Here is a 12,858-nt window from a genome sequence, read left to right on the forward strand (position 1 = left end):
TCCAACAGGCCTGCTTTTATTTTGCCGGGGTTATGGCGAACTCTATATAATTTATAGAGTTCACCGGGGTGCGGTGAACTCTATATAAAGTATAGAGTTCACTGGTGGTACAGCGAACTCTATAATTTATATAGAGTTCCCCGGGAGTACGGTGAACTTGCCTTTATTACCAAAAAAAAAATCGTATTCTGGAAAATAAAGCTGAAATATCTTGTTCGGGAAAATAATTAATTTTTTTATTTTATTTAAGAAAAAAAATCCAAAGTTACTCTATTGCCAAAAAAAATTTTAATAGTAAAATAATATGTCATATCATCCAGAATCAAATATCTGTGTAATAAAGTTATGTTACTCAACTTTCACAAAGATGTAATTGACGTTATCTTTTATGAATTTTTTTTATGTTAGAAAAGTAAGGAAAAATAAACTAATCTCATATCCCAATAACTTAAAAAGGATACAACTTTTCCTTCTGTGACTTTACACAAAAAGTTGATTTCATCGACCATCAAAATTAAATAGATATCTATTCAACATACATCCTACCCTCTATTGTTTAATGTGTTCTGCCCCTTGAAATTAAAATAAATAGAAATTAATTAATTATCAATTCAGCAAGTGCATATTTGATATTTGACGTGAAGGTTTAAGTTTCTTTTTTTTACATGTAGCTTTTCGATGTAAGCATTAAGTCAAAGATCTATTTAAATCTGTTTTTTACGGTGAATTTTCTTATTTAATATATCCGTCAAATCTTTCTTCCTCGTACAGTACCTAATTATCGTCGTGACGATAATCCTATAGATCAATGATTAGCCTCTCTTTTTTACCACAGAAAAATGTGAATCAATAAAACTTATATCTAATTGCTTTTTGTTGTAAGCTTGGATACTTTATCATTACAACTAAAAGTATTATGACTTATAGGGTTTATGACATATTTAAATCATTACATTTTTTTTGTATATTAAATCATTACATATTTGGTATATTTTGTATAAGCACTGAGAATTGAATCAAAATTTTACTATAGAAATATGCTCAAAATGCATTTTTCAAAGTCTTATTAAATTCAAATATTTGTATATTTTTTGTTTTTGAACTAATTATTTTTTGTAAGAAAGTTGTGAATATATTAAAAAGTTTATTTTATAATTTGTAAAATTAGAAGTTTAATATAATCTTTGTAGATTAAATTATATTTTGTATTAAAATTATTGTGATATATATTTTTTTAAAATATTTTTCCTTATCCAAATATTTAAATATATTTAAATATATTTAAGAAATGTTTAAATATATTCTTTAAATATTTTTTGTTATCGTTATTTTTTCTTTTTCAAATTTTTTATTTTTATTACACCTTAAATATAATATCTTGTGTGTTTAACCCAATTTTTCTATATTTTTTATGCCTTTTAAAAATAATTTTACAACTATTATAATTATGGAGAATGATATATAGTAAACTTCACAAATTTGATAACTTTTATTAGACAAAAACATTGAAAAGTTATCTCTCGACAAAATTGCAAAAAATTTCTTAAAAAGTTCTTATTTTACTAAATAATATCCAAAGTTACTCTATTGTCAAAAATATTTTTAACAATAAAATAATATATCATATCATTCAGAATCAAATCTCTGTGTAATAAAGTTATGTTACTCAACTTTCACAAAAATATAATTGACCTTATCTTTTATTAATTTTTTTATATGATAAAAAAGTAAGGAAAAATAAACTAATCCCATATCCCAATAACTTAAAAAGGATACATCTTTTTTTTCTGTGACCTTTACCCAAAAAAATGACTTCACCCACCATCAAAACTAAATAGATATCTATTCATGTATTCAACATACATCCTACCTTCTATTGTTTCATGTGTTCTGACCCTTGAAATTAAAATAAATAGAAATTAATTAATTATCAATTCAGCAAGTGCATATTTGATATTTGACGTGAAGGCTTAAGTTTCTTTTTTTACATATAGCTTTTTGAGGTAAATATTGTAACTAGGATCTATTTAAATCTCTCTTTTACGGTGCATTTTCTTATTTTACATGTCCATTAAATCTTTCTTCATTTCTTATACAGTACCTGATGATTATCGTTGTGACAATAATCCTATATATCAATGGTTAGCCTCTCCTTTTTACCACAGAAAAATATGAGTCAATAAAATTTATATCTAATTGCTTTTTGTTGTACGCTTGGAGAATTTATCATTACAATTAAAAATATTATGACTTATAGATATTATGTGAGCTTTTATCCTGTACATGATGATTATTTTATCTCTTTTTTATAGACATACTTCTTGACAGTATGAAGAGCACACTTATACACACTTTTCATGACTAAAGACATGATTTGTTATAACTTTTTTTTTTATATATTTTATTTGAAATTTTTACTATTTATAAATATATTCTTTTAAATTAACATGTTTTCACGCTATGTTAGAGTTGTGATTGCTTTGAATTGTGCTTCTACATGTTAAATATACTTGTGTTTGATAGCATTCTATAATAAATAATATATCATAAACTTAAGTCATAGCCCCCTAAAAAATGGTACACTTCGAGAATATTTTTATTTTTGACGTTGTTTTGTAATACTAATAACTACATGTGTGGTATTAATAGAATATCTTTAATCTTACTCCACATACTTTGTTACTTCTCCAATTGATAATTCTCTTCACCTTCAATCGTACAATGTAGTTATACAATTGATTTGTAATGGGATCTGTATGTATCAATCAGTCATACCAATTCACTCAGTTTCATACAATCAATTCAATAACACAAACTTAAACTACACTTCTATATCATTAATAGAAAAAGAGTCACATTATGTAGACTATTATTTGCATATATAGCTTTTTTTGTTTTGAATTTAACTATTCAAAAATCAACCCTTTAAAAGCTAGGCTAAGCAAAACCACAAATGGTATTTAAAATTAATTTTTTTAGGAAAAAGGTCAATTGTGATTTTTCGGAGCCACTTTTATAGGGTTTATGCAAAGGCTTGCTACTACATCGGTGTTACATCCTAGAAGTCTTGAGGAGTTACAATTTTGATATTTGACGTGTGGTGTTAAGCTTATTTTAGTAACGTGTAACTTTTGTATGTATGCATTGAAGATTGAGTCATTAATTATTTCAATTAGATATATTGTGCTTTCATGATTTATCCTCTTTCTTGACATATCTGCCAAATCTTTCTTCTGTGCTTTATCTCTGATTATCCTTGAGACAAAAACCATATAGACCAATGGTTAGTGGTTATATTTGAAAATAGAAAAATTTGTATGAACAAAAATTATATCTAATTGTATTTCCTTCTAAGCCTATGTACTTTATCATAACTACTAAAAGTTTAAGAAAAGTTACCATATTAGAACTTACATGCATATCCAGACACAATTTTTATTGTTTGTAGCTCTTTATACTCTATATATTAAGTTGTACTTCCTTTTAACTAAGCTTCTAATATTTTATGGCACTTTTATACTTGCCATTGACTATTGAAAATCCTTAAATCACTCACTCCCCTAGCTGCAACTTAACGCAATCCTACCTAAGATAATTTAGTGTTCTGATATACTTTAGAAAAGGAGAGAGAGAGGATAGATAGTGATTTGTTGGAGTAAAACTTTTTGAATGTTTAAATAAGTGAAATAGAAATTGTAGCTTGGATTGGAGTTGCATTATATATATTTCTAATATATTATATTTGTCCTTATCTTCTTATTATCATAAAAAATACTTCTAATATATTATATTTGTCCTTATCTTCTTATTATCATCTTCTTTAGATAGATTTTAGGCGATACGTGTAGAGTAATTAACTGTTCTGCTTGTCGAGTAATTTTACTAATACTGAAAGAAATTTTACCTCCTGATAAACTTAATTTGTAAACCACCTTATTATACTATGAACACGTACTTTTTCCCCTACTTGAAAGGTTTATATTCTCTTTTGCTTTAGTGTATGATAAAACTCCAAGTGATCACTTAATTACTTTGTAAATTAATTAAAATTATTTCAAGAACATACCTTAGATTCGATTGTGTATTTTATTAAGTTATATATATACGATATTCCATCTGTATAAGCACATTATATTCTATAATTTTTTTTTGCATATAAACTCAACCAATGATATCAAGTCAAGAGCATATATATATATATATATATATATATATAGTGTTCTCCGATTCAGATCCGTTACAATACGTATGTCACATAAGATTAATTTATTGACATATGACAATACAAACTTTAATATATTTCCGGCCATATTAGCATAACATTCATCAAGGTTTTCATTGCCTAAAACATTAGTTAAGGTGATACAATCAAGTAGTTGAATATTGTCTTTAAAACATAACAGGACTAATAACTTAAAGGTCACAAAGATTACAGGACTAATAATTTAAAGGTCTAAACACTTAAAAGCATTAAAACAATTTAGGTGGTAGTCACTCAAACATGAATTTATGACTACTCAGTTATCCAATTCATTCATTAGTGACTTTTTCTTCTTGGAACCTTTTCTGCTGAACTTATTTGTTGACAATTGTCCTTCATTCTCAATGTGGTTAAGCCCATTAGAGGCTGGCTTCATTCTGCTGCAAGCTCTCTTGGCTGGAGTTTTGTACTTGAGGTTGGATATACACTCTTCCATACCATCCTACATAGAATTTGACAAAAGACTCAATCCTAGCAATTAATAGGAATTTTCACGAAAATATTTCTTACTATAATGATCATATATGTAAATTAGTCCTATCTAATTTCAAATAAAGTCTCACCATTGTATACTGAGTATCATTATCAGTATTGAGATTAACAACATTTCCTAAAAAACTCAGCGAGTTGCTGCATTCATTGTCCTACGAATAAGGAATCGAGGGTATGCTTAAATATAAGCGAAACAATCCATCCTTAACACAAAATAAACATCAGATAGGAATACAAAGTCATCTTTAAATACCTCAACATTGTTAGTGGGGTTGGTTGTGTCAATTACTGGAATGTTCTTCTCAATAATTTCATCATCATCACAGATCTTCATAACAGTAAAGACTTGATCATAGTGGTTGATATTTGCAACTTTCACATTAATCTTAAAAAGAACCCTCTTATCCATTATATTGTCAAGTGTGGCTGGATATTCATTCCCACCTGTGACTTGAGTTAGACAACAATACAGTGTACAACTTTTAAAAATATTCACCATTTAAACTAATTTATTCATAAATTTCAATAAGCTACTAACCTCTTTTTCCTTAACTTTTTTTGCTTGTTTTTCACATAGTTGATAGGTTTCTCTGTGCCACAACAGCAAGTTGATACTCTGTTCCATCATGAAATATAATCTCCACCTTGTACCAATTAATGGTCCAAGATTAACCACTTTGTAAATGTGACGGATGGTTAAAAAAAATTCAGTTGCTTTTGGCTTTACAACACAGATACTTAATGCAAAATCCTTGTGCTGTATTTCGGGTTTACCAACTCATTATTCAGTTCTTTAAGTTTAATTGCAACATTTCTTAAAACTGAGTTCAATTATTGATGATGCTTAAAATACATCATATATATATATATATATATATATATATATATATATACACAGAAGTATTCAGATTGATTAGTTCTAAGAAAAGCAACAAATTAAAAGTTTCAAGTCTTAATACTCGTATATAACCAACAAAATAATTGGCATGATGTATTAATTTATAAGAATATAATCGGTATATACAAATACTCCATTAGTCTTTAAGCTATGATAAGGTTCAAAACTACATAATTACTAACTATTCATTTATTTTATTTAAGTATGCAAAACAGGAAAAATATATAAGTACCAAATTAAAGATTTTAGATCTTAAGACTCATATACCACCAATAAGTATGCAAAAATATGTTTTAACAAAAGGGACCAATTTATTTTTATGTTTTAATACTCATACCTCAAGACTGCACACCCATGTGTGTGACCACATTTAGTACATTCATATCTATCACCAATCGGAGTTTCAACCTTCTTTGGACACTTGCGACATGATTTGTAAAACCAATCTTCCTTACCCGCATTTTATTGAAACAATGGTTCCAACAATCCAAACCGTGCCTTCCTGGAATTCAGCATTTAAACACTAAAGATTAGCTTTTGACTATCTTTGATAACCCTATATTACTATTGAAGAAAATCTTTCTATTCACCTTAATACTTGTTAGCACTTCATCGATTGATTTGACAATAGCAGATCCTACAGTAAGCTCATCAATACCGGAGGAAGCACCTTGTGAAGACCTTTGACTAATGCTCATAGAGTTTGATGGTGCACCACTTAGCAACCTAAAAAGATCAATTTCACATGGATTATGAAACCCCTAAGCCACACTGATTCTTAGTTTCACATAGACATTTCTCAACAAATTTTTTAGAACAGACTCTAAACTGTAATAGTATTTGTAGAAAATATTACCCAACATAGTTACCTATCTCTAAACAAAACCACTTCCTTTAATTTCAGGTTAATGTGCAGCTTTGACACATTGAAGTTGCTCTAAATAGATGTTTGGCCTACGTATAAATGGTATTTCAGTTTCAGTGTGTAATAATTTCAGGTGTTGTATGAACACAAACTTTATTTAAGGCATATCATTCCACCTATGTGACTTAAATAACGGAAGCACCACAATGAGTGGCTCTACCCTCTCATGTTGAAGATGTGGTAAGATTTGGCTAACCATTTCACCGAATAAAATGCAGTGAATACGGTTGTTCCTGTTATAGCCAAACAACAACAGCATCAGTTATCCTCTTGAATAAAAAAAATCAATGTACATGTCAACTTAAACAAATAACAGGGAACGCATTCTAAATCTTCTAGTTCTAGAACTAAACGTTTTGTCTCTATTCCCTTGCTGGTGACTAAGTCCCTAGGATCGGCCTTTCCAATAACCTCGGCAATGATATTTAATGAAAACATAAAAAATAAAGTTATTAACCATGCAGAAAGTTAAATAGAATGATATGTCATTTATTTAAAAGAAAATGTAGGTAGAATCTAACCAACAATATCATTCTCATTGATCTTCTGCACAGTGACCAATTGAGGAATGGTCTTGAAATGGAAAGCTTCAAGTGGGAAAGAAGGATTTTTCACGTGATTAACACGTGTCCTGTGTGAGAACATGAGTAACCACTTGCTAGGGTATGTCTTGGTCTTAGTGGTATTTTTCAACACCACAAAATTTGACATAATGTACATCTGAAAGGCCTCAATGACACTCCTCCATTTCCTATTAGCAACTGTCCTTGGGATGAAGCGTGGATTCTCCCACCCTGCCATCATGAAGACAATGCATACAGGAGTATAAAAAAACTATTTCTATAAGTTAATGAAAAAAAAACGATATATGGGAAACAATAAACTTATTAGGAAACAATCCATCCTAGTTACCTTGTTATCTTGAAGCTCCATTTTAATACTATTAACTTCATTGTTATTAAACTTGCTAAGAACCTCTCAGATCCTTATGACATATACTTTGAAATTTCAGTGAAGTGTTTTAGCATTGACATCTAGAACAGAATCAAAATTCTCTTCCAATTTCTTTCAGGTTTGTGAGACTTTTAGAGAAAGGGGAGATACAGGGAGTTGCAATACGAGACTTCAGAGAAGGAAGGAGAGACAGGATATTCAATGTTTAAATAAGTGAAATGAAAATTGTAGTTTGGATTACAGTTGCATTATATATACTTCTAATATATTATATTTGTCCTTATCTTCTTATCCTAAGTTAATATCCTAAATTTCGGTTTGAGCAATCCACATGTCATCACCTCGGCTCATCCTGAATGAATGCATTCTCTTTTTCAATGACCACATTTCATCGGTCTGAATTTTCATCGATTCATCCTATTCATCCTATTGACTATTGACTATAAGTCTTATTTTGCTGCTCACATTTATTACTAATATTATTGGATTGGTGATGTTGTTGTTGTTTTGGCTCTCATAGAAACATAAAATATAAATATCTGCAAGCGTATAAGCAATTAGTAACAGAATAAATACATACATATATATATATATATTATGTACTATTTGGACCATTAATAATATTAATATTAACAAAATAATTAAAGGATTAATTAATTAATTAATTAATAGTATACACTCTATATACTATACAAGGATAAAAGGATTAGAGGAGTAAAGGATTCAATGAAGAAAATGTATGTATATATGTATGTATATATGTATCTATATATTATATATTAATATTTAATCGTTATTTAATTATTTAAATATTATTTATTACTGTTTATATTATCTGTATTCATTTATTAATCAATTATCTGTATTTTGTTGCTCTGTATTTATGTATATAAGATGAACCAAACTCACCGTGTAGGCACAACACACCAGCTAAAGATATCATTTCCCCATTTACATAGCATTTGTCTTCGCTCTTTCTGCTACATTGTCCCTTATCTTTTTTACTTTTCCTCCTCCACGGCTAGCATGAAAGATCAGCACCCACTAGGAAGCTCCCGAACATCCACCGCACAGATTGATGATGTCTTTGACGGTGGCCATTGTCGGGATGAAACCAATTCAAACCTCTCGATGTTGCCAACAGACATGATTTTAAAGATATTTCTTCTATCCGATGGAAAAACGATAGGAAGAGGCAGATGCATCTCACGTGATTGGTACAATAGGTTAAATCGGGTGTATAATACGGTTACTCATTTGAAATCGGAGGGAGGGAAGGCGGCGGTCCTTCATTTGGACAATCCCCTGAAAGAGGTTGATTGTGGGCAGCTGTCTCTGTACGTCTTCGACACTCGTGTGGATGTTCCGGTTGCCGCTCCTCTTGACTGGACGTGGTTTTCTTTGGTGGGGTCGGCCATGGGCAAGCTTTGTGCTAGGTTTTCTACAGATGGCCGTTCCAGTTCGCCCTTGGGCTCCTTGAGGTCTATTATTCCTGATCTAGGGTTTGATAGTTACCACTTCAACCACCGTGATGACTGGTCTACTTATGCCTTTGTCGCCGTGATTGGTAGTGATGATTATAAGATTCTCAGCCTCACAAAGCGTCACCTGGCCACTGCTGGATACGACAAGCAGATCTTTCTTTCCAACGCGGGTCAGTGAAGTCGCGCTGTTTGGACCCTACCAATGGTTAGACTGGGCAGCGGCTATGCGATTGCCAACCACTATATTTTTTGGGTCAATAGTGAAGGGAGATTTCGTAAGAAACCGGTTTCTGTGGTTCGGTACTCAACGCTAGATTCTACATGAAATGAGATAGAAATAGGTACAAGTGTATGTGTGGATCATTGATGCGTGAGCATTTTCTCTATCTTTTTCTAGTGAATTTGCACTTGAATTATTAAGTTTAATCAAGATTTGATGTATTTTAGCCACTATGGATGTTACTTTGAGTTGTGTGCAATTTTGTTAATTTTAGGTAGCATTTTGGACGAATCTGACAAGAGTTGGAGTCAAAGACAAAGAAAGGAGGACTTGCTGCAACCTCCATGCCGAACTTGATCATTACCAAGTTTGGCGTGGGCATAAAGAATTCCAAGAACCAACACTGCCTCCTCCACGCCGAACTTGAAGTTCTTCAAGTTCGGCGCAAGCATCAACACCTCCAAGGGAATACACGCATAACCTCCACGCCGAACTTGAAGCACCTCAAGTTCGGTGCCAATATGACAATTCCAAGGAGAAATCGTACTGCCTCCTCCACGCTGAACTTGAAGTTTTTCAAGTTTGGCGCCAACTCTTCTAACCCAAGTGGTCCCCATTCACGTCCAAGAGCTGCACAGATCAATCATTTAAGTTTTGATTTAAACTTTAATTTTATTTATAATTAGGAAAAGATATTATTTAGTTTTAAGAAATATATTTTACATTTATCAATATTAGATATAAAAGGGAAAAGAATTAGCCCTTCGTGTTTATCTCTTCTCTTCTACCTCATTCTACAATTTACAGTTTTTGAGAATTCTAGTTTTTTTTCTGAACCATGAGAAACTAAACCTCCACTGTTAAAGTTAGGAGCTCTGTCTATTGTATGGATTGATACTATTATTTTTATATTTTAATTCATGTACTGATTTCTAATTTAAGATTTTTTTTCGTTCTTTATCTTATGAATTTGGGTGAAATGGAAGTATGACCCTTGTTCTAATTGAGTTCTTGTATAACTTGGAAAAGCTCTTTACTTGAACAACAGCTTGAAAATATATTCTCCTAAATTTCTAATTATCTAGACTTAACGGGATACGTGACATATAATCCTCTTATATTTGGGTAATTAGGATTTCTATGGCATATAAACTAGAATTAAACTTCACCCTCTAATTGGAATTAAGTGACCAAGAGATTGGCGGTTGATGAATTTTAGAGGAGACTAAAAAGGTCTAAGGAATCAGGGTTTAGTCACATATAGTTTGCCATTAATTGAATCTTGCATGATTAAAATAGTTAGTAAGAAAAGTCAATCCGGAAGATAGATATCTCTGAAGCCTTAACTGTTTTCTCCATATATTATTCACATCAATTCACTGTCTGCTTTCTGATTCTCTGAATTTACTGTTTAATGTAATTTGAGACCCAAACACTCTTTTCTGTTTGTCTAACTAAGTAAATCATTCAATCATTATTGCTTAGTTCATCAATCCTCGTGGGATCGACCTTCATTCACTTGAGGTACAACTTGGTACGACCCGGTGCACTTGCCGGTTAGTTTGTGGACTTTAAATTCGGCACCAATCATCCTACTTTGATTGGGCAGCTTGATTGTGTGGACTTTATTAGCTATGAACGGTCCTCTGTAAGGTTTGAGGTCCATCTGATGACCATCAACTTTGGACCTTCAGGTGCAATGGAGTGGGGTCGGCATCTCTTTGTTGGTGATCCTAACCTAACAAATACATCATGTGTTATGTTTGGTCTCGACCTTCTCGGTATCAGTCATTTCATCCGTGGTTTCGATGTCTTTGATCCGTCGCTTGATGCTGTCGTATTGGAGGTGCAATTCCATTATGTTGGTCTGACTGATGGAGTTGTCAGATTTGTTGGCCGTGTAAGATGGGCGGGAATTGTTTCCATCAAGGGGTGCATGGAGTTTTCTTTATCTGTGTGAATAAACGTGTTGTGGTGTTTTGTACATTGTTTTATATCAACTTCTCTACCCAGTAGGTGAATAAGTTAGTCATTTGGCATTATTCATTAGTTATTGTATCTCCGAATTTGATTGTAGGGTGTCTCATGTGTGTGATGCGTTCTCCATGATTGGGCTCGCCAGCTCCATGTTTTATTTTTGAATGTTTTATAATTTCCGTTGTGTATTTCGTGGTTATTATGTGATATATATTAGTGAGCCCTCGATGTGGCTTTCATGGTAATGAATATGACTAGGTTTTCTTGGCATTCTCTTTTGTGGTTCATGTTTTTTCGTGCTCTATACCGTTCATTTTTTATATACAGTAGCTTTGTGTTGCTTTGCGCTCGCGTTTTGTTCTGAGTATTTCATTAAAAAGGTATTAATTGATGCTTCAGTTCTAATTCACCGATACCGGGCCTGTTCGGCGCACATGGGCCCAATGTCATCTTTTTTATATGTGGTTTATGTGAGCAATGGCCCACTATGCTGCTATTTCCTTAGCTTGGTGCTTTCAGACTGTATACACCCTCAAACCCTGGATTCGGCCAACGCTCCCATTACTTAGTCCAGCTCATCAAGCGATACCATGATCGTTCCGGCACCGATTGTTTGACCCGTCGTTGTGGCTACTGCTCCTTCACCATCGACAGCTTACTCCCTTTTTTATATGTTATTCAAAATACATTTTAATCTGCTGATAATTCCACTTACCTTTTTTATATGTTATCAAGCTATGCCTTTCATCGTGTGCCATTAATATTTGTCCGCATAATTGATTCTTCTATTATCTACTGCCATGCGTATCTTATAAACCTGAATTTATCTTGCCCATACTCTTTTTATTTTGCGCCGTGTTTATCTTTGACTCTAATGTGTCAGTTTCTTTTCTGCTTGATTCCCATTTATCCCTCGATGTACCGTGTTTCTCCCGGACCTGCCCATTCAACTATTTTTACCCCCAACCCAACCATGTTGGTGAATCAGTGCAATTAATTTTCTTTACATGTGTCCCTTACTTTCTCATTCGGCGTGTTCGACCCGTTGGACGAACTGGTGACAAGGCGTTTTCCTATCTGGAATAATTGAAGTTAAACTTCTTTCCCCACTTCAACATTTACTGTCATTTTAATTTAATGGTGGTCTGTCTTCCTTCAGTTCTACTTATCTCTGGAGTAATGGAACTGGGTAATTGTTATTCCTATTATTCTACTTCACCCTCCTGGTTTGCTTACTAATCACAGCAAATAAGTTGCATTTAATGACTACCTATCCATTATTAATTTCCCTAGTCTTTCTTCAAAAGGCGGGATCATCTTCCCGTTCAATTTTTCACTTGGAGCCAGGGCTTCCTATAAAGTGATCCGTCAACTATTAGTAATAAATTCTGATCCACAAAGATGAACTCTATACTTGCTTTTATTATAAATTTGATTACTATTATTATTATTACATGTTAAATATTGCTTTAGGTTAATTCATTAGGCCATCTAATCTAATGTCATTCTTTGTATCCGGGTCAAGGGGCCCAAATATTATCACTGACGAGGGCTTGGGTCCTTGGATCTTATCACAACATTTGCTCAATTTGTTTGTTCAGTTGATAGGTGATATTATAATTTAATTTAGTATTTGGTATTTAAATA

General features: G+C 32.1%; 1 protein-coding gene across 10 annotated transcripts; it reads right to left on the reverse strand.

Annotated features, from left to right (window-relative positions):
• Positions 1–4,253: 4,253 nt before the first annotated feature.
• LOC148550718 (uncharacterized) lies at positions 4,254–7,757 on the reverse strand. 10 transcript variants are annotated; one of them, XM_088493814.1, is made up of 8 exons: positions 7,489–7,732; positions 6,693–7,370; positions 6,521–6,605; positions 6,242–6,377; positions 5,989–6,153; positions 5,007–5,397; positions 4,825–4,905; positions 4,254–4,703 (listed from the first exon to the last, which is right to left on the reverse strand). In XM_088493814.1, the coding sequence occupies exons 6-8, from the start codon at positions 5,250–5,252 to the stop codon at positions 4,518–4,520; spliced, it is 513 nt and encodes a 170-aa protein (XP_088349940.1). In that variant the 5' UTR covers positions 5,253–5,397; positions 5,989–6,153; positions 6,242–6,377; positions 6,521–6,605; positions 6,693–7,370; positions 7,489–7,732; the 3' UTR covers positions 4,254–4,517. The 10 variants fall into 10 exon arrangements, 9 of the variants coding, with proteins under 9 accessions (XP_088349940.1, XP_088349941.1, XP_088349938.1 ...); XM_088493815.1 differs by lacking the exon at positions 6,521–6,605 and having other exon boundaries at positions 7,098–7,370; XM_088493812.1 differs by having other exon boundaries at positions 6,242–6,809; positions 7,098–7,370.
• Between the last annotated feature and the right edge of the window lie 5,101 nt (positions 7,758–12,858).

The sequence above is a fragment of the Arachis ipaensis genome, chromosome B7, assembly GCF_059453495.1.
Source record: "Arachis ipaensis isolate K30076 ecotype BB chromosome B7, ASM5945349v1, whole genome shotgun sequence".
Taxonomy (NCBI): Eukaryota; Viridiplantae; Streptophyta; class Magnoliopsida; order Fabales; family Fabaceae; genus Arachis; species Arachis ipaensis.